This window comes from Ammodytes marinus (assembly GCF_949987685.1).
Source record: "Ammodytes marinus genome assembly, chromosome: 13".
NCBI lineage: Eukaryota > Metazoa > Chordata > Actinopteri > Uranoscopiformes > Ammodytidae > Ammodytes > Ammodytes marinus.
The window spans coordinates 4,653,749-4,672,341 of NC_137217.1; the positions used below are offsets into that span (position 1 = coordinate 4,653,749).

Here is an 18,593-nt window from a genome sequence, read left to right on the forward strand (position 1 = left end):
AGTCCAGTTAAAAAGGCAAAGTCGAAAAATACTTTGTTACACTTTTTCCTAGGATTCATCCCTCCTGTACACACTTCCATTGGTCTGTAATCAAACCCCTCCTGATGTCTTTACCATTGAACAAACAGGCGAGACAGAAACAGCATGTAGGAACAATAAGGCTTTACTTAAAGTGCAAGTATCAGCTGTCATATCAACTGTACTGGAAACCATAATACAATAATGCATGAACCAGATGGAATAAGTGTGGGTATGGTTAGTCCTGTTCATGTCCACAGGCTGGGTTCTGTCACTGTTCTTTCAGTGCTGATGACTGATTTATGTAAAAATACAGTTCAAGATCAGAGAGCCACAATACTGGCTATAACATGATGACACTTTGTAAAACAGATCCTCAGTAGCAACATCCATTTGCTGTCGTGTTGAATGCTGTGTTCCATTCCCATACTATTCTGCTATCTAGTACGGTAGAAAAAAGATATAGGATGCCACAATCCAGTGCGCATTGGAAGTGACATCACGTCGACAGAGCCTCCATATGAAAACAACCAGGGATGCAACAGATGTATAGGCAAGATCAAGTCGCAATGTTATGACGAAATAAATAAGTTAAGGTTTGTTCCAATTGTATGCCTACTAATGCATCCTTACTAAATAATGTTATGATCAGCTGTAGTATGTATAATTTAAAAAAAGAGTGCGATATGGAACGCAGGGCCATTTGCTGTTGTCTTGTTCTATCGCGACCAGCTCCATCAAACTCCAGTTCCCAGCAGCTGCTCCACAGCCGTCCGTCCACTGAAGATGACATCATTGACTGACACACCGCGATAGGACGAGCCAATCAGAGACAGCGGCAGACTCTTCTCCTTTATGAAGCTTTGCATGAGCTCTGGGAGAGGCAAGAGGGAGAGATGCAGCTGAAACATGATGTCACTCTTAATATAGCAGATACAATATGTTTGGTTCAATACTCACCCACTCTCCGGAAGTGTCCCTGATAATACTGAGGTATGCAGTCCTGATGAGGAGAGAACACTGTTACAACATGCCACCAATGTAGTCAGGAGACGCAGTATTACATAGTTGGTGGGCAGGGCTCAGAAAATGACTGATATACAGCCATTCTGGAGATGGTTTGTTATCAACTTCAATGACATTATCAGAGTCCTTGGCTAATGTTAAACACAATGGACTGGTTTTCATAGATCTGAACTGGGACTGGTTATCTCTGATCCTTTTAAATGTTTTTTTGTGATGATGCACACTTGACACAAATGATAGAATCTGCGACAAGGCCTAATCCTAAACACCCTGAAAAGATTCTGACAAACTGTCCTCTCAAATACAAAGCCACTGCTGTGTTTGCAAATGACATCAGTGACCACTGTGTCATTGCTGCAGTGAGAGACATAAAGCTTCCAAAATTAAAACCGCGTATCATAACCAAAATGAATTTTAAATCTTTTTGTGAGCAAGCCTTTTTACATGATCTTTAGTTATGTGACTGGGCAAAGTTGGTCTAATGCCCTACCCTGATATGACCTTGTCTTAGTACAAGGTTAATAACATAAAGCCATGGTTCACTGATCACCTTTTTGATAAAATTCAAGCGCGAAATCTAGCTTGGGCAACTGCAAGAAAATCCAAAGGTCAGTCTGATTAGATTCATTTTCGGTATCTGAGGAACAAATGTATGTCCTTGATACGTAAAGCTAAATCAGAACTAACTAACTATATTAAAGAAATGTCAGACATGAAAAATACATCTACATTCTGGAAGGTTTTTAAGTCCATGTCATCAAGCACAAGTGACAGTGTGTTACCAAAGGAAATACAAGTGGAAAATGAAATCATTACAGACAAAACAAAGATGTTATCTATTCTAAATCAGTGTTTTATCGCCTCAGGTAATAAGCTGTTTGAGAGGGAAATGCCACTTAAAACGGCACAAAACTCCTCTTACTAGAAAAAGCTCCCTTTTGACTTTAATATTACTCCCATTAAGATTAATGAAGTAAATGATGCTCTGAAAAAACACACACACACACACACACACACACACACACACACACACACACACACACACACACACACACACACACACACACACACACACACACACACACACACACACACACACACACACACACACACACACACACACACACACACACACACACACACACACACACACACACACACACACACAGTCCTACCCTGTGCAGAAACACCCTGCTCCAGCTAGGTGCTGTGGTGACTCCCAGGTGGCTGCTCACAGCCTCAGTGGCCCTGGCTAACAGCGTCTCCTCTGATACTGTGTCTGGATCTCCAAAGACTTCCTGGAACCAAGCCCCGCCCATCATCACCTGCAACACATGGTCAACATTCAAGATGCTTTATATTCTTGAGTCCCAAGAAAATGTAGAATAGAAACACACAAGTAGTGCAAGGACACAGTGCAGATGTGTGTGTGCCTACCGTCAGTCTGGTAGTCTGTCCATCAGGTCTGTTGTGTTCAGGGAAGGGGACAGAGTCATACACCACGCCTAGTAGACCCCGGTCCTCTGACGATGGAACCAGGTGACCAAAACCCTAAAACACACACACACACACACACACACACACACACACACACACACACACACACACACACACACACATATGGGAATGCAGTTTGCATTACCTGTACATTAAAAAAGTCTTTGAATTAGAGAACCTGGCAGGAATCCTAGTAGAGGAAACAAGGTATTCCCCAACATGTGATACATTTTGCCCTGAGTGAGTGAGTGAGTGAGTGAGTGAGTGAGTGAGTGAGTGAGTGAGTGAGTGAGTGAGTGAGTGAGTGAGTGAGTGAGTGAGTGAGTGAGTGAGTGAGTGAGTGACTGGTAGCTCTCACCGTCACAGGCAGGATGGCGCCCTCATACTCGAGGTTGACCACGCCGACCGTTACCGTGGCGATGTCCTGCAGCTGCTGGATGAGAGGTTGACAGGAGGAGGGGGGCAGGGCCGACGACAGGGCTGTGTGTGTGTGTGTGTGTGTGTGTGTGTGTGTGAGTGTGTGTGTGTGAGTGTGTGTGTGTGTGTGTGTGTATTGAAATATTTCAGTCACATTGGATTGTTAACCTGTTTAATACTGCAGTTCATATGAACATAGTCCCTGTTGCCCATCACATGATAAGATTAAGTGTCTTTAAGTGCTATAAAGCACTATATGAAATACATTTATTATTATTATTATTATTATTATTATTATTATTATTATTATTATTATTATTATTGGCCCTTTACCTTTAGCAGGGATAGCAGAGATGATGTGGTCAGCGGATATGATTCCATCCTCCAACTGGATCTACACACACACACACACACACACACACGCACACACACACACGCACACACACGCACACACACAATGAAAAGAGCCAAACAGATTAATTGAACATTTCCTTGTACGTTAACACTGTCCTCCGTGTGTGTTGGTCCGTCATGGGGAAAAGAAGGCAGACAGGTAACAGAGGAATGTGAGTCCTGGTGTTGTGTTTACAGGCTGACACTGATGCCAAAAGGAAGGAGACATTTTCATCTCAGTATTAGGTTATTAGGTGTTATGTTTTTAGATGAACCCTCGACAGGTTAAGACTAAGGTGAAGCTGACAGATTCAAACTTCAGGGCCTAAAAACTCATAAACTAAACATTATTGAAATACTAAACGATGCATTTTAGCTACAACCTCATGTTACCTCTGAGCTCCACTGATAGCTGCACTGCACTGTATCAGAGTGAAGGGAGTGAATATTTCTCTTTTGTGTGTTTCCCTTTGTAGACGCTCCCTGTGCTCTGGTCTCACAGATTAACAGCTGAGCGAGGTCTGTTGAGTCTAAAGACTTTTCAGACTCTTTTTACCTGGCTAGATCACCGTGGTAACAGAGGCTGTGAGGCACACCTGCTCCGACCAGTTTTTTTAAGGAAACTACTCCTTTGGACCTCACTGAGGGAACTTGTTAGATCTGTCAACTTGCAGCAAATATAATATATTGTATGCAGTGGCACTCAGTTATAAAATTGTAATGTTACCTGGCCATTTACACAATTCATTTAAAGAAGCCTTCTATAAAATCACAGGTTGCAACTTGCATGATTAGTTCACTGAGCCTTTCTGTATCAGTAGCGTATGTGGTTGACTTGGCTATGAAATGGACTGTACACTCCTTCAGGTTCTTTGTCAATGTGCAGTACATCACAGTCAACACATGAGCATCAGGGGAAGAGGAGGCCCGTCACATTATGAACACAGTGAATGTAGTGTAGACGTTCTAACCTCCCATCCAGAGACTGTGGGGCTGATGTGTTGAACAGCTGTGTCTGTGTGCAGCTCCACTCGCCCACTGTGCTGCAGGTAATCACTGATGCATTGTGGGAGAGACTCCACCCCCCTCCTCAGAGACCACTGAGCCCAGGCCTCTGACACAGAGCGCTGGGCCAGAGGGCCAGGGGGGGGCGCGGGGGGAGAGGGACCTGCAGGGGACCACACACACACCACCAGGCAACAGTCAAGACGGTGTATTGGTTGACATTCTTAAGTCCCAGGCTCCTCTCAACTATGTGATATAGAAGAACAGGTGTAATAGAAACACACAAGTGAAGAGAGCAACACCTGAGACACAAATAAACACAACAGTAGTGCAAGGACACAGTGCAGATAAAGAGTGTAGAGATAAGATGCATCATATTAATATAAAGTAGAAGGCAAAATAGTAGTAGTCTCATAACAGTGCACACATTACAGTCAACATGATGTAGTCTAAAATAATACTTTATCAGGGTGCAGTTCAAATACAATGAGATTTGCCCCTGTCGCAACTGTTTTGAAATGTGTTCCTGGCATCACATTCAGAATTAGCATACATTTACAGAAAACAATGAAAGGGAAAGGGTGAAACATTAATATGTTACCTTTGTATTGATTTCAACTATAATGTGTATCAAAGACAGCAGCTTGGTGATGGAGCGTACCTGATCCTAGCATCATGCCCAGTGTGAGGGAACCTCTGCTCTGCTCTGCGTTGTAGAGGGGAGGGAAACAAGAGCGCACACTCAACTTCCTGCAGTCCCCTGCAAACACACCACGACACAAACTGTCGATGGCTATGTCTGCCAGCTATAGAGAGAGACACACACACACACACACACACACACACACACACACACACACACACACACACACACACACACACACACACACACACACACACACGAATGTATCAAAACATTCAACAGATTCTGTCTTCTATTCTGCGCCTTGACTGCTAACATTATACCAGCGCTGCTAGTTTGAGGTGTGTCACGTGTCTCACCTCTTTCCCCAGCCGCCGGGACACAAAGGAATGGATGGACTCGTCTTCCTCCTGTCCTTTCTTCACCAGGATCTCCATGGCAACGCTCAACAGGAGCGGGCGAGAGAAGGGGGGAACCGTCCTCAACACTCCACTGACACAGAGAGAGAGAGAGACAGAGAGAGAGAGAGAGAGAGAGAGAGAGAGACAGAGAGAGAGAGACACAGAGAGACATAGACAGACAAAGAGAGAGAGACAGACACACATAGAGAGAGACACACAGAGACAGAGAGATAGAGAGAGAGACAGAGAGAGAGAGACAGACAAAGAGAGAGAGAGACAGACACAGAGAGAGAGACACACACACAGAGACAGAGAGATAGAGAGAGAGAGACAGAGAGAGACACACACACACAGAGAGACAGACAAAGAGAGAGAGACAGACACAGAGAGAGAGAGAGACACACACAGAGACAGAGAGAGAGACAGAGAGAGACAGAGAGAGAAGAATACTGATAAAGTAGCAGCTGAGGTCAAATACATAAGGATCATACATTACCTTTAATGGATGGAACTGGGGCTTATGCAGTCCAAATATAATGTGTTGTTTTACTAAACAGCCATCTGAGCAGCACTTAGCCACTTCACATAAAGTGTAGTGATGGAGTAGCCTGGTCCTACCAGACCATCGTACTTCATTTAGCCTGGTCCTACCAGACCATCGTACTTCATTTCATTTGTACAGAAGGTCTGGAACTGCTCAATTGACAAACGTTACCTCACTTGGAGGCGGGTGTCTGCTGAGGTTTAAAATGATTGGATCTGCCCAGTGCCACTCTGGATCTGCCAGCCAATCACATTACGTTTGGTTGTGACGTATGTCTAGCGCCGGGACCGGCCGGAAACCAACAAAACTCAGCAAAGCTTGTTCTTGTTCCGGCTTTACTTTAATGTTATTCTGCAGCGTTGTCACAACAGACTGAATAGCTTCTCTCATATCCTTATCCATTGTCTTCCTGTGACTACAACTGAAGCTGGCGCACAACCTCGACGTCATCGTTCTCAGACACTCCCTCTGTTCGCTGATTGGACCGCAAAAACTCTGGCTGAGCAGGAACCCACTAATACACCACAGCCCCAGAATGAGACAAGCAGACAGATGACTTGATGTATCACTAGCTCACCTGAGTCCTGAGGGCATCTTGTGCAGCGTTCTGTTCACATACAGATATCTGTTCTTAGAGGCCACATGACTGTAGTCAACGGGCAGGATGTCCCCGCCAAGACCCAGCTCATCCACCTAGACAGACACACACACACACACACACACATTTTTTAATCCTTTAAACCTTCCCCCAAATTCTCCCCCAGTACTAAGTAAGTACTGCCGTCGTGTTCTACCTATCTCTACTTCAACTGTAGCCTGTTTGGTTTAGTTTCTGCCGTAACATTTAATAATATTACACTGAACTAATCAACGTGAAGTTACCTTTTCTTCTGAACAGTTTGAACACAGCACGATGTCACTCAACCTGGGTGAACATGTCTTTAAACCATCAGTCATTCCTACAATGTGTTAATGAGAGGGGAATCCCCATAGAACACACCTTTAACGACAGACTGCTTTACTATGCTAGAAGTGACAGTAGTAGGTGTGTTATGGTAGAACTGACCATATTAAGAGTGTTGTGTCCCACTGCCCCATTGGGCCGGATGCCTCTGGGTCCATGTTCAAACACAGCTCCGTCTGCCCTCCTGGTGGACCACAGCCAGCCTCCAACACGACTGCTGGACTCCAACACTATCACCTGCAACAACACACAACACAGAGTCAAAGTCAAAATGATTTCTACAGCACATTTAAAAACAGCATCAGTTGACCAAAGTGATGTACAAGATACAATACAAAATAACATATAAGATACATGAGAAAGAGTTAGGAGTGTCAAAGTCTCAACTTATGTTAAAGCTGGGGTGGAGGATTTGGGGAGAAAATAGCAGATGGGATAGTGATCGAATCCAAATACCTCAACCGCTCCACTTGTTCTCTTTGGTCCCTCCCCTATGGTCCCTCCCTGACACGCTCTACACCAACAATGTCGGTGCCAAAGTGAATGGACAGTACCAACAGCCAATAAGAAATGAGAATCAGAGCCTCGCTCTGATTGGTCAAAGTGTACCACTCATGTATCAATCAGAAATCATATACCCCAGCTTTAAAGGCCAATGCAACAAAAGTGAGTCTCCAGCAACGTATTAAACTTTCCAGGGATCCAGCACATGCTCTTTATGTGCAGCAGCTGCATGGAAGAAATGCCCACTAGCAACAACGTACACAACATCCAACTTCATTCATCTAAAGCATTGCAGCTTCTTTGATAGCTTTAGCAATTTAACACTGCGTTATTATTTCTGCCCAAAAGTCATAAAATAATGATGACTTTCATGTCCTCATTGTTTTGCACCAAATCATGGAGCATAGTATCAATGACATAATCCATTTGGATCAATACTATAAATACAATCCTAACAATAGCCATCCCTGAGTGTGTGTGTGTGTGTGTATGTGTGTGTGTGAGAGAGTGAGCGAGTTCCTGCGTGTGTGCGAGTGTGTGCGTGTGTGTTTGTGTGTGAGAGAGTGAGTGAGCGAGCGCCTGTGTGTGTGTGTATGTGTGTGAGAGAGTGAGTGAGTGCCTGCACGCGTGCGTGCGCGCGCATGTGTGTGTGTGTGTGTGTGTGTGAGATAGTGCCTGCAATGCACGTGTGTGTGTCTGCGTGTGTGTGTGTGAGAGAGTGAGTTAGTGACTGCATGTGGAGTGTGTTACCTTGCAAACCTGAGGGCTCTTACAAAGGTAGTACGCTGCTGCCAAACCCCCAATCCCCCCTCCGAGGACTGCGACCGTTTTCATTGGCTGATGGGAAAAAACAAATGACATCCATTCACACACACACACACACACACACACACACACACACACACACACACACACACACACACACACACACACACACACACACACACACAACTTAGTAGATGACAGTAGATGTGTGACAGACAGGGTGTGTCTGCTCAATGAAGCCTGCTGCTCATTATGATATGGAGAGAGCAGTTAACCAACGCCCCAGCAGCCCTCTGTCCAACACTACTGCACACTGTACTTAACTACATGTTTGGGGCTCTTGTACTTTACTTGAGTATTTTCTTGTCATGCTACTTTTTACTTCTACTCAGTGGGAAATATTCTACTTCATACTCCACTACATCTATCTGATCACTTTAGTTACAGAGTACTTTACCAATAAGTTACTTTCGATAAGATAGCCTTTACCAAGAGTGTTGTACACATAACATAGAGTTTCAAAAATATTGTATGGGCTAAAACCCAACAGTATAGTCCTTATGAACACATATGCAACATTTGTTGAGTAATGTATAACATGACTGACCAAAAATGTATTGGCTATTAGACTATGATGATAATCAATGAAGGACTATCAGAGAGAGAATTGTTGTTGTTCTTTTTACTATTAGCACTGACAATCAGCTGTTTCTTCTTTTTCAGACATGTTAGGTATCAGACATGTTAGGTGGTGTGAAGGGCATGTTTTGGAGAACACTAGCCTATCTAGTCTTGTTTATCTTTGAGCCTACACAGGCGATATAGCACTCTTAATAAGCTACTTTTAAAATCAGATACTTTTTGTAGTTAGTCAAGTTGTATTGTAGGCTACTAGATGAATTGCCAAATGTAACAATATAGGCTAAGTCGTTTCTCTGGTAAGCTAAGGTATCTCTACTCTTATTCAAGTCATTTTTAAGGGGCCCCAACATGTCAGTGTCTCCTGCTCGCTCATTGGCCCATCACTGATCCTCTCTCATTTGATTGGTTCTAATTTAGATCATAATGCACTTGCTCAGGTTCTGTCTACACAGCCTACTCCAGCGTTAACATTAGGACTAGGTCCTACTCATAGAACGCTACACTTGTCCCTGTGCCTTGCAGTCCAGCGTAACACATACACACACACGTTCTTTGCTCCGCAGATACACACCAACACTCATTCAGCTCATAAACAATGACCGTCCGCTGTTACCTTTTCTGTTTGACGTTACCACGGAGAGTTTGCTCCTCGTTCTTCCGCGCGCTCCTGTTCCGATGCCAGCTGACTCCTTCACAATAAAAGTACCAGTTTCATAAGTCCTCTTCTTTGTGCTTGACGACGGCATGTGGCAAACAAGGACAGGTCTCATTATCGCCACCCACTGGTCTGGATGAGTATAGGCTCGGCGTAAATCTGGACTTTTAGGCTAATAATATGAATTAAAATAATAATGTGAAGCCTATTACAATGAAGGGAAATGTAAAATTGATCAAATTAGAACTTAAAAGATATTGATATAGTGAGTATAGGCTTTCACTTCTTATTTGCATTGTGATTTAAAGGTCACATAGCCTGATGGTTTCTCTCAGTATATCATGATACATCTTCTGCTGTGGTTGAGTTATTATAGAATGAATATTAATCAATAAAATCACCATGGTAGACTAAGTGGCAATAAAATAAATTATTATGTCAGGTCAAGAAAACAAACTGTAATTTGGCGTCTCAGCTCAGCCTCATTGTCTGGTGTGGTAAAAAATGGAAGCCAACTACATATTGAAATTAGACATATTAGGGCATCGGGATATTTTTGGCATATTGTATTTGAAATGCATCTATTGGGACATCCTAAATCTTTTTCTGGCATACTAGATAGTATTGAAGTACAGTTGTGTTCAAAATAGCAGTCTGACATCACCAACCAGATCAATCACTTTTTTTGGTAGAAATTATATTTCTACATAGCAAATGATTTACTAGTAGGTGTAGTAGAGTAATAGAAAACCAACAGACCCAACAGTCATGACATTCATGCTTCTGATTCTGTCTTATTGAATCATTCATTAAAAGGGGCGTGTTCAAAATAATAGCAGTGTGGAGTTCTATTCGTGAGGTCATTCATTCTGTGAAAAAAATAGGTCAAAAACATGCCCTTATTTTAAGATGAGGGCAGCAAATAGTTATTGTGCATTTCTCTCTGAAAATCTGAGTAAAATGTGTCATTCCAGACATTGTTCAGAAGAGCAGCGTACCTTGATTCAAAAGTTGATTGAGGGGAAAAGATAGAAGTAGTGCAGGCGATGTTAGGCTGCTGCTCAGCTAAAATGATCTCAAATGCTATAAAATAAACAGACAGACGTGGAAGAAAATGACGTGCTGAAGAGATGATAATTTACTAAGGATCAAATTGACTGACCTACGGAGAAATGGCCCAACATTTTGTGGACTGATGAAAGCTTGGGTCTAGGGGCCGCAGACAGTTTGTCAGACGACCCCCAAACACTGAATTCAAGCCGCAGTACACTGTGAAGACAGTGAAGTAGTATGGTGGCGCAAGCATCATGATATGGGGATGTTTCTCATACTATGGTGTCGGGCCTTTTTATTGCATACCAGGGACCATGGATCAGTTTTTGGATACATTAGAATACTTGAAGAGGTCATGTTGCCTTATGCTGAAGAGGAAATGGCCTTGAAATGGGTGTTCCAACCAGACAACAACCCCAGACACACCAGTAAGCGAACAAGATCTTGGTTCCAGACCAACAAGAGTAACGTTATGGAGTGGCCAGCCCAATCCCCGGACCTTAATCCTATAGAAAATGTATTATATGGGGTGACATCAAAAAGGCTGTTTCTGAGGCAAAACCAAGAAATGCAGAGGATTGTGGAATGTAGTCCAATCGACCTGGGCTGAAACAGGTGCCAGAAGTTGGTCGACTCCATGCAACACAGATGTGAAGCAGAAACAGAGGTTATACAACTAAATATTAGCTTGTGATTAATGATTCATAGGAAAGCTAAATCTTCAAGAAGGTTTCAGTTTATACAGTGTTTGAGTTTATGAAGAAAAATGCATACACTGTTGTTTTTTGTTATATTCCTTTTTCTTCACTTTCTGTAAAGTAATAACACCTTGGACACATTTTTCTTCATCTTTGGATTTGGAAAAGAATGGGCAATGTCCCCAATGCATTTGCATGTATGGAAATAAAAGCCATTATAAGGATTTTGATCTTTACTCACTTTTTTTAAACACACTGCTATTATTTTGAACACAACTGTATAGGTATTGGAACACAGGGACAGTTTTCTAACCGACTAACTGATGCTGATGATCTTCTGAAAGCATCTTGCTCACTCTTCTAGTGTGCTGAACAGTGCTGCTGGATGGAAAGATAAATCCCTCTTCATTTGGTGGTTTGCCAGTGAACCTGATTGTCCCCCCACATTACTGAGTCTAATTGACAGCTAGCAGTCATTTCAGATACATATCTTTTGAGTTTTGCATAATGAAAACATTACTATGGGTGTACATTAATAATGTGAGAGAAGCCTGGTCTACTGAGCTGGACATCTGGATGGAAGCCTTGACCACAATCCAAACTGGTTTCATCAGGTACAAACTGATGCAGTTTAAAGTCATTCATAAACTTGAAATAAATAAGCAAAAGTATGACCCAATTGTAGCATGGACACTGCATGCTTATGATCAGCTGTATTGTGTATGATAGATTTGGAAGTCAGGGCAAGTGTGAGTTAGATAGTGTGCATTGAGAATAAATGACTATGGTTAACATGGTTGTGAAGTGTGCGTGTGTGCTAGAAGGCAGGACAGGCGGCCCAGCGGCATTTGTGTTTTAGGATTAGTAGGAAGAAAAGCGGAGAGCTGGTGTTTGTTTGACTTTGGTGTGCAAAAGTATACTCTTTATTCTTATTATATATCCAACTTTTATTTTGACCCGGTCCCCTCCCCTCCACCCAGCCCCCCAAACAACCGGTGGCATTCCCATGATGTCACCGGTTACTGTCACTGTTACAATAGCCAATCAGAGCTCACCTGCAGAAAAAAAAGAAGGCAACCAAACAAAGAAGAGCAGAAAAAAGGGTTACTTTCAGTTTTTGTTTTTCATGTTAAATAGTAATAAATACATTGAGATGCAGTGGTTCTTACTTTATCCTTTTTCTCTTTAAGCAGAAGGGTTAAAAAGGTTTTTTTTAAAGTTTTTTTATTTCTTTTTTTTATTTCTGTTTCTATCTCTCTCTTTTTTTTATTTCTTTATTGATCTGTGTTGGATCTTTTAGCAGCAATCCGGACCAGTTGTGGTGGTGATTTGTTAGCAGCACAGAGAGGAGGAGCTGTCTGGTTTGGGAGGAGGAGGGGGAGAGGAAGGAGAGAGAGCGCAAGGAGGAGGAGAGGGAGAATCCTGTGAGCGTCAGTGTCCCTCGCCCTCTCCTCCCCCTCTCTCTTTCCACTGTCTCTCTGTCTGTCTGTCTGTCTGTCTGTCTGTCTGTCTGCTCTCTCAGCCAGGTGGAGAGCAGCGACCACACAAACTAGAAGAAAAAAAGCCACTTTAAACACAGGAAGGAGAGAATCCACCAGTCCTGAATCACACACAAGCACACACACACACACACACGCACACACACACACACACACACGTCGGTGTTTTTCTCCCTTTGAACCCAGGTTCTGTCTTCTTGATGCAGCAGTACATTAACACACACGCACGCACGCACGCACGCACACACACACACACAAGCACACACAGACACACATACATACAGGTGCATCTCAAATCATTAGAATTATACGTCAAAATGTTCGCGTACTGTGAAATTTGATTCAAAAAGTAAAACTTTAGTATATTCTAGATTCATTCACCACTATCAAAGGAACCTGGGCTTCCATAACACCTTAGCAGCGCCACGCCACATTCATGCAACATAAGATCCCCAACAATAGCAAGTGTACAAACTAATCATTTTTTGATTGGTCTTGTGTAATGTTCTATTATTTTATGAGCTGTAAGATGTAATCGTCTAAATGAAAACCATACAAAAGGCCTGAAATATTTCACTATATTCAACAAATCTAGAATATGAAAGCTTCACTTTTTGAATCACATTCAAAAAAATAAATGAACTTTTCCATGCACCTGTGTGTGTGTGTACGTATGTGTGTATATATAAGTGTGCATGTGTGTTTGTGTTAAGAGCACTGGTTTCTGGGCGCTGTAATATGAATATACTAAGGTCTTAATGAACCAGTGTGAGCATGGCATCCCCCCTCCTCCTCTCCAGGCTTAAACAACAACCAAGTAGAACACACAACTCCTCAAACCAGAGAAAAAAAATCAAATAATATTAAACAACAATAATAATATTAATAAAAACAAACTCGTCACAATCATTCCTTTTCCAATTACAGTCGCAACAAAAGACAACAAACTAAAATAGGATAAAAAGGAGACTTTTCCCAGCGTCCTCCTCCTCCTCTCATGCAGTACAGACTGTCTCCTTCCTTCAGCACAAAGTTCACCTCTTTGTCTCTGGAACTCTGGCTGTCTGTGTTGTAGTTGTAGTAGTTGTAGTTAAAATTTGTATGGCTTTAGGGCATGGTTCAGGTTTTATCAAGAGTTGGCCGGCCCCTCGTCTGAGTCCGGCCTGCCTCGGCCCCCCGCAGCGGGGTTATTGTTGTTGGAGGCGGGGTAGTAGTCCTCGGGGGGCGGGGGGGCTTGAGGGCCGGGGGCGCTGGGGGCCGTCCGAGTCCGGAAGGCCGACAGTCCCATGGGCAGGGCCAGGGGCAGAGAGGCCGAGCCGAACTGAGACGCCTCCAAGGAAGACACGGCCCCCAGGTGGTGCAGCCCTAGGGACACGCCCACATCCATGCTGTCAGTCAGCTGGGGGGGAGAGGATCCCTGTGGGCCCCCTACAGGGCCGCTGGGTGGAGCACCCTGCCTCAGGCCACGGCCCCCGGCCCCATGGTGGGAGTAGGTGGGGTGGGGGTGGTGCGGCGCGTCCAGGAAGTGGCGCTGGTGCTGCTGGGAGGCGGCCGGCTTGTGGAGCAGCAACTGGGTGTATGCTGGGTCCTGACCCCCACCTCCACCTTCACTGCCTGGCCACATCCGCATCTGCTGCTGGGAGGGAGCCTGAGGGAGACAGAGAGGTCAGACATGTCCAGAGTAGGGCTGTGTAAGTTCAATGAAAATGTAAAAACAGAGCTGAAATACAAGTTGCTGTGTAAGATCTGGGTGGTCTTAATACATCACATTATATTGATTATTAAGCGCAAACTTTCATTTAAATTCAAAACCCGGCGATTTAAGGCAACTAGCGGTACTGGGACATCTACATGAGAGGAGGTTGTAGTTCACAGCCTGTCAATACTGGAGCTGACGATACAGATATCACGAAAAAATAAATATAAAGATATATTGCCGTTTCTATATTTGAGCACAGATGTAGTACAGAGTAGATTTGCACAGCAAGACACAACTAAAGCTAGTTGTATGGTTTGGCACCACGCTCTAATATCTGAAAAAGGTCTGGCTTGCTTTCATTTCTTTAAACCAATCACAATTCGTCTTGGGCGGAGCTATGCTCGGGAAGCAGCAGCAGTGTCCTTGCAGAATATTGGAGTAGTGCAGGGAAGACTTTTTTTGATGGATGTGAAGAGAATGGCAGTGAAGTGGCTACATCTGTGGGGTATTACCCCGGTGCACACACAGAACGGACAAGTAGCATTTTTGTGAGTCAAAAAGAAGTAAGGTTGCTCAACGGGATCCGGGATTTCGGGAATCTTGGGAAATTTGTCAGCCCCCCCCCCCCCAAAGACGTGGAAGTGGCGATGGGTCCCTTCTTCCCGTTTTTTCTTCTTCTCATTTTTATTTAGGGATATTTTTCTTTAATAGTGATCTTTACTAATAAAACATACTCTCGCCATCATGGCCTTTGCAGACGGGAGGCGATTGACATGCCTGGTGATAGCCTACATTTTCAATGACTATACGACTTGAATGTTCATTACAACACAGGGTGTGATTGGACAGCATTGTGTGTGTGTGTGTGTGTGTGTGTGTGTGTGTGTGTGTGTGTGTGTGTGTGTGTGTGTGTGTGTGTGTGTGTGTCTGGGCTTGTACCTGAGGGCTGGTCATCTCATAGTCTGAATGTGTCACAGCAGAGTTGTAGTAGCGGTTACTGTAGCGGTAGTTGCGGTTGTCATTGGAAGAACCACTGGAGCCACCTGGAAGTCAAACAGAGCAACGTTACACTCACACTACTGTTAGATACTAGTAGGGATGCATGTAGACACTCATCTCCCCAACATTTAAACCCAAGTTTTCATTTAGACTAGGCGAACTTGGAACCTTTGCAGGAACTACGCATGTTTCCACCGCAGGAACTAGGGTCTAGACTGTAGTTGCTGGAACCTTTCTTACCCCAGAAAAAGATCCTGCTCGGGGGGGGAAGGATTTTACAAAGGTTCAGGAACCTTTGGGGTGGGGCTGCAGTGCTGAAGATGTCTGATTGGTTGAGTTGCCTGCTCGCAGTTTTCGCCATGTTCAAATCTCCGTTCAGCAAGCGTGTTCAGATTATAGCAGCCGTTTGTACAGTCAATGGAGCAGACACACAGCGAGCTCGACAGCGATGCAACACTTCAGCTCAGTTATCTCGCCTTTTATTTTTATTCTCTATTTTTTTACCGTCAGATGGCCGCTGTTCTCTGCTAAAATATACAGTGAAATAATCTGTCTGCTGCCTTTGTTAACAGACCAGAGCAGCCACACAGCGCGCCTCACTAGCGCCACTAATCATCTCACCCGTCTCTTCTCTCTGCTAAAATAGATAGAGAACTAATCTATTGATTCTGTGGAAACTCAACATGTATTACATGTAGCCTGTTATAGAATGACGTGCAGTGCAGATACTTTTACTGCTTCTCCATACGTCATGGGCCTGATATGCATTAACCTCCCCGGGACTCCAGACCCCGGTGGAAACACACACAGCCATTGCGGCCCAGGATCTAAAGGTTCATGGTCGATGAGTTCCTGGAACTCTAAGTTCCTGATAGTTTTGGTGGAAACGCGTCTATAGAGGAGAATTTGAATTACTTGTGAGTGTGTGTGGAGCAGGCTGTGTGTGTGTGTGTGTTTTAATACCAGAGCTAGAAACAGAGCTAGTGGTGGAGGTTGAATGGGAGTGGTCCATGGCAGGCGAGGTGGATGTAGATGAACTGGTGTTGGTTCCTTCATCTGTGGTCTTCTTGAAGAAGTTGTGCTGCAGGGCGTAGAATGGCGTGATGCGGCTTTTAGGGTCGTAGTCCAGCATGCGCAGGATCAGGTCTGGAGGAGGATAAAACATGACGCTGAATATTTCACAGTAGCACCAGGATATAGCTATAGCCGGCTAGCATAAAGGGTACCCTGCGTTCCAATCCCCATACTTATCTACTATTTAGTATGCCAGAAAAAGATTTAGGATGTCCCAATGTAGTATGCTGAAATTACAGAAATGCCCCACTAAATCCAATAGCATTTTGCAGTATCCGTCTTTATTCTGGACATTTCTCGACATATTGGAAAAAAAACTTCCTTATCTGATTTTTTTTTTCTCTCCTGTGGCCCTAAAAACTCTTCTGTACTTTAGTGTGTAGTGTAGTAAAAAGAAGAAGTATGTGATTTGGAACGCAGGGAAAGAGTCCAGGGCCTTGAGCAATGTAACGCGCTAGATTTGGATTGTCTCGCAGTTCTGCCAAACGTCCAGCAGATGGTGCTGTTTTACCACCTCCTCCATGTTGTGTCCTATGGGTTTCATGTACATTGATGAGGTGCATAATAGAACATCTAAATAACTTATTGACTTCATACTTAATTGAGAGTTGTTTAGTGTGAACTGTTTGGCAGGTTAAGGGGTCAGGTCATTGCTGCTACTTTCAGCACATAATATGACCTAGATGGCTGTGCAGATATTTACCAATATACCACCGTCAATTTCTTCTTAGTGAAAACTTACTGGGAAATAACATGATTCTGATTCTAACTTCATCCAAACTTTGAAAAGCTTGGCTTCTTGAGGAGATGTGTGTGTGTGTTATTGGTACAAAAAGAATAGAAAGCCTGTTGTTCAGCCCCACCTGCTGGCACACACACAGTCCAGGAGCTAATAGTTAGCAGTTAGCATGTCTAAATGAGCTGGAGAGAATCCATCAAAAACCCATACATACCTGAAATATAAATCTATATTAAAGGTGCACTATGTAGTTTTAAAGGAGGGGGATCTGTTTACATTTTCAGAGCCTGCAGCCAGTTTTCCAGAAAATATTGTAATTTTTAGTGTTGAATAATTCTATCATCGTCATGAATCAAAACTAAACTCTTCAGGAAGCTTTCTAACTTCAAACAGTGTTCCAGGGATGAATGAACCTTAGTGTTGGTTTGTTTACCTTTAAACTTCAGGTAGTCACAGGGGGCGTGTCCGGGCTCCCCGGCCCTGCGTCCCCCTGGGCCCCCAGTCTCTACACCCAGGATCTCATGTAGACGCCGTGTGGCCGGGGGCTTATACTCCTGGAAAACACACATCACAAATATTATCAAGCAAAAGAAACATCAAGCTAGGGTCCACCACTAACTCCCATTGACACCATAAACAAGCAGTGAGGGACCTACTGATCAAACACATGGGCTTTTAGCACCTTCTGTACACCTACACTGTGCTTTAAACTAATGCACACTGGAACTTTTACCACCGAAGAAAAGAAAAAAACAATACAGGGGGATTACAATACACAACAACACATGTTCTAATCCTCCATACATATGGCTGAGTACAGGCTTTTCTTCACAAGAGAATGACTGTCTTCCATTTGCAAAAGTGGGTTTCATATTTACATTTAGGAACTCTTAGTCGTTTATAAAACCTTTTACACTTTTTTCAGAAATGTAAACAACTTCAATTAGTGACTTTTCCCTTCTATTTATAACAGCAGTGCTTTAGCTGGATTAACACAGTCACTTTGAAGCACTAATAAAGGCTGCATTTTATTAACTAGCAATATGTCTATCCATTACAATAACTAGAAAATACCACATTAGTTTGACAGCGCCAGTAGTTATGTAAAGAGATGTCAAATCAATTTACCTTCTTGACGTCCTTGTTCTTCTTGACCGTCCACAGACCGTCTGACAGCTTGTCAAAATACTTCCTGGCTTTAGGAGCTGCGTCTAGCATGTGGCTGGGGGGCACGCCCAGCACCTCCACTATCTTATTCATCTGGTCAACCTACACACACACACACACATGCAGACACACACACACACACCGCAGAAACACACATACATTTAGTCTTAGTATCATGTACATACATGTCC

At 43.5% G+C, this 18,593-nt stretch overlaps 2 protein-coding genes across 4 annotated transcripts in view; both read right to left on the reverse strand.

Annotated features, from left to right (window-relative positions):
- Positions 1-210: 210 nt before the first annotated feature.
- Positions 211-9,494, reverse strand: ppox (protoporphyrinogen oxidase). 2 transcript variants are annotated; one of them, XM_080040082.1, is made up of 13 exons: positions 9,433-9,494; positions 8,163-8,249; positions 7,011-7,145; positions 6,522-6,637; positions 5,359-5,491; positions 5,018-5,162; positions 4,323-4,519; positions 3,292-3,352; positions 2,900-3,021; positions 2,482-2,595; positions 2,220-2,369; positions 979-1,021; positions 211-892 (listed from the first exon to the last, which is right to left on the reverse strand). In XM_080040082.1, exons 2-13 carry the CDS (start codon positions 8,244-8,246, stop codon positions 756-758), a joined length of 1,437 nt encoding a protein of 478 aa, XP_079896208.1. In that variant the 5' UTR covers positions 8,247-8,249; positions 9,433-9,494; the 3' UTR covers positions 211-755. The 2 variants fall into 2 exon arrangements, with proteins under 2 accessions (XP_079896208.1, XP_079896209.1); XM_080040083.1 differs by lacking the exons at positions 6,522-6,637; positions 9,433-9,494 and having other exon boundaries at positions 8,163-8,245.
- Positions 9,495-12,211: 2,717 nt separating this feature from the next.
- The window catches only part of dyrk1b (dual-specificity tyrosine-(Y)-phosphorylation regulated kinase 1B), a 61,372-nt gene continuing 54,990 nt past the window's right edge, over positions 12,212-18,593 (reverse strand). For both annotated transcript variants that reach the window (XM_080039353.1, XM_080039352.1), the window contains exons 9-13: positions 18,364-18,504; positions 17,669-17,789; positions 16,386-16,568; positions 15,363-15,466; positions 12,212-14,372 (exon numbers count right to left, since the gene is read on the reverse strand). In XM_080039353.1, the coding sequence (XP_079895479.1) occupies positions 13,854-14,372; positions 15,363-15,466; positions 16,386-16,568; positions 17,669-17,789; positions 18,364-18,504 (1,068 nt within the window). In that variant the 3' untranslated portion in view covers positions 12,212-13,853. The remainder of the gene's footprint in view (positions 14,373-15,362; positions 15,467-16,385; positions 16,569-17,668; positions 17,790-18,363; positions 18,505-18,593) is intronic.

Coding starts and splice junctions, on each gene's coding strand:
- ppox (XM_080040082.1), bottom strand. CDS start 8,246: ATGAAAACGGTCGCAGTCCTCGGAGGGGGGATTGGGGGTTTGGCAGCA. Junction 2,596..2,899: donor GCGCCATCCTGCCTGTGACG/GTGAGAGCTACC, acceptor TGTGTGTTTTAG/GGTTTTGGTCACCTGGTTCC. Junction 1,022..2,219: donor GCAGGGTGTTTCTGCACAGG/GTAGGACTGTGT, acceptor TCTCCTCATCAG/GACTGCATACCTCAGTATTA.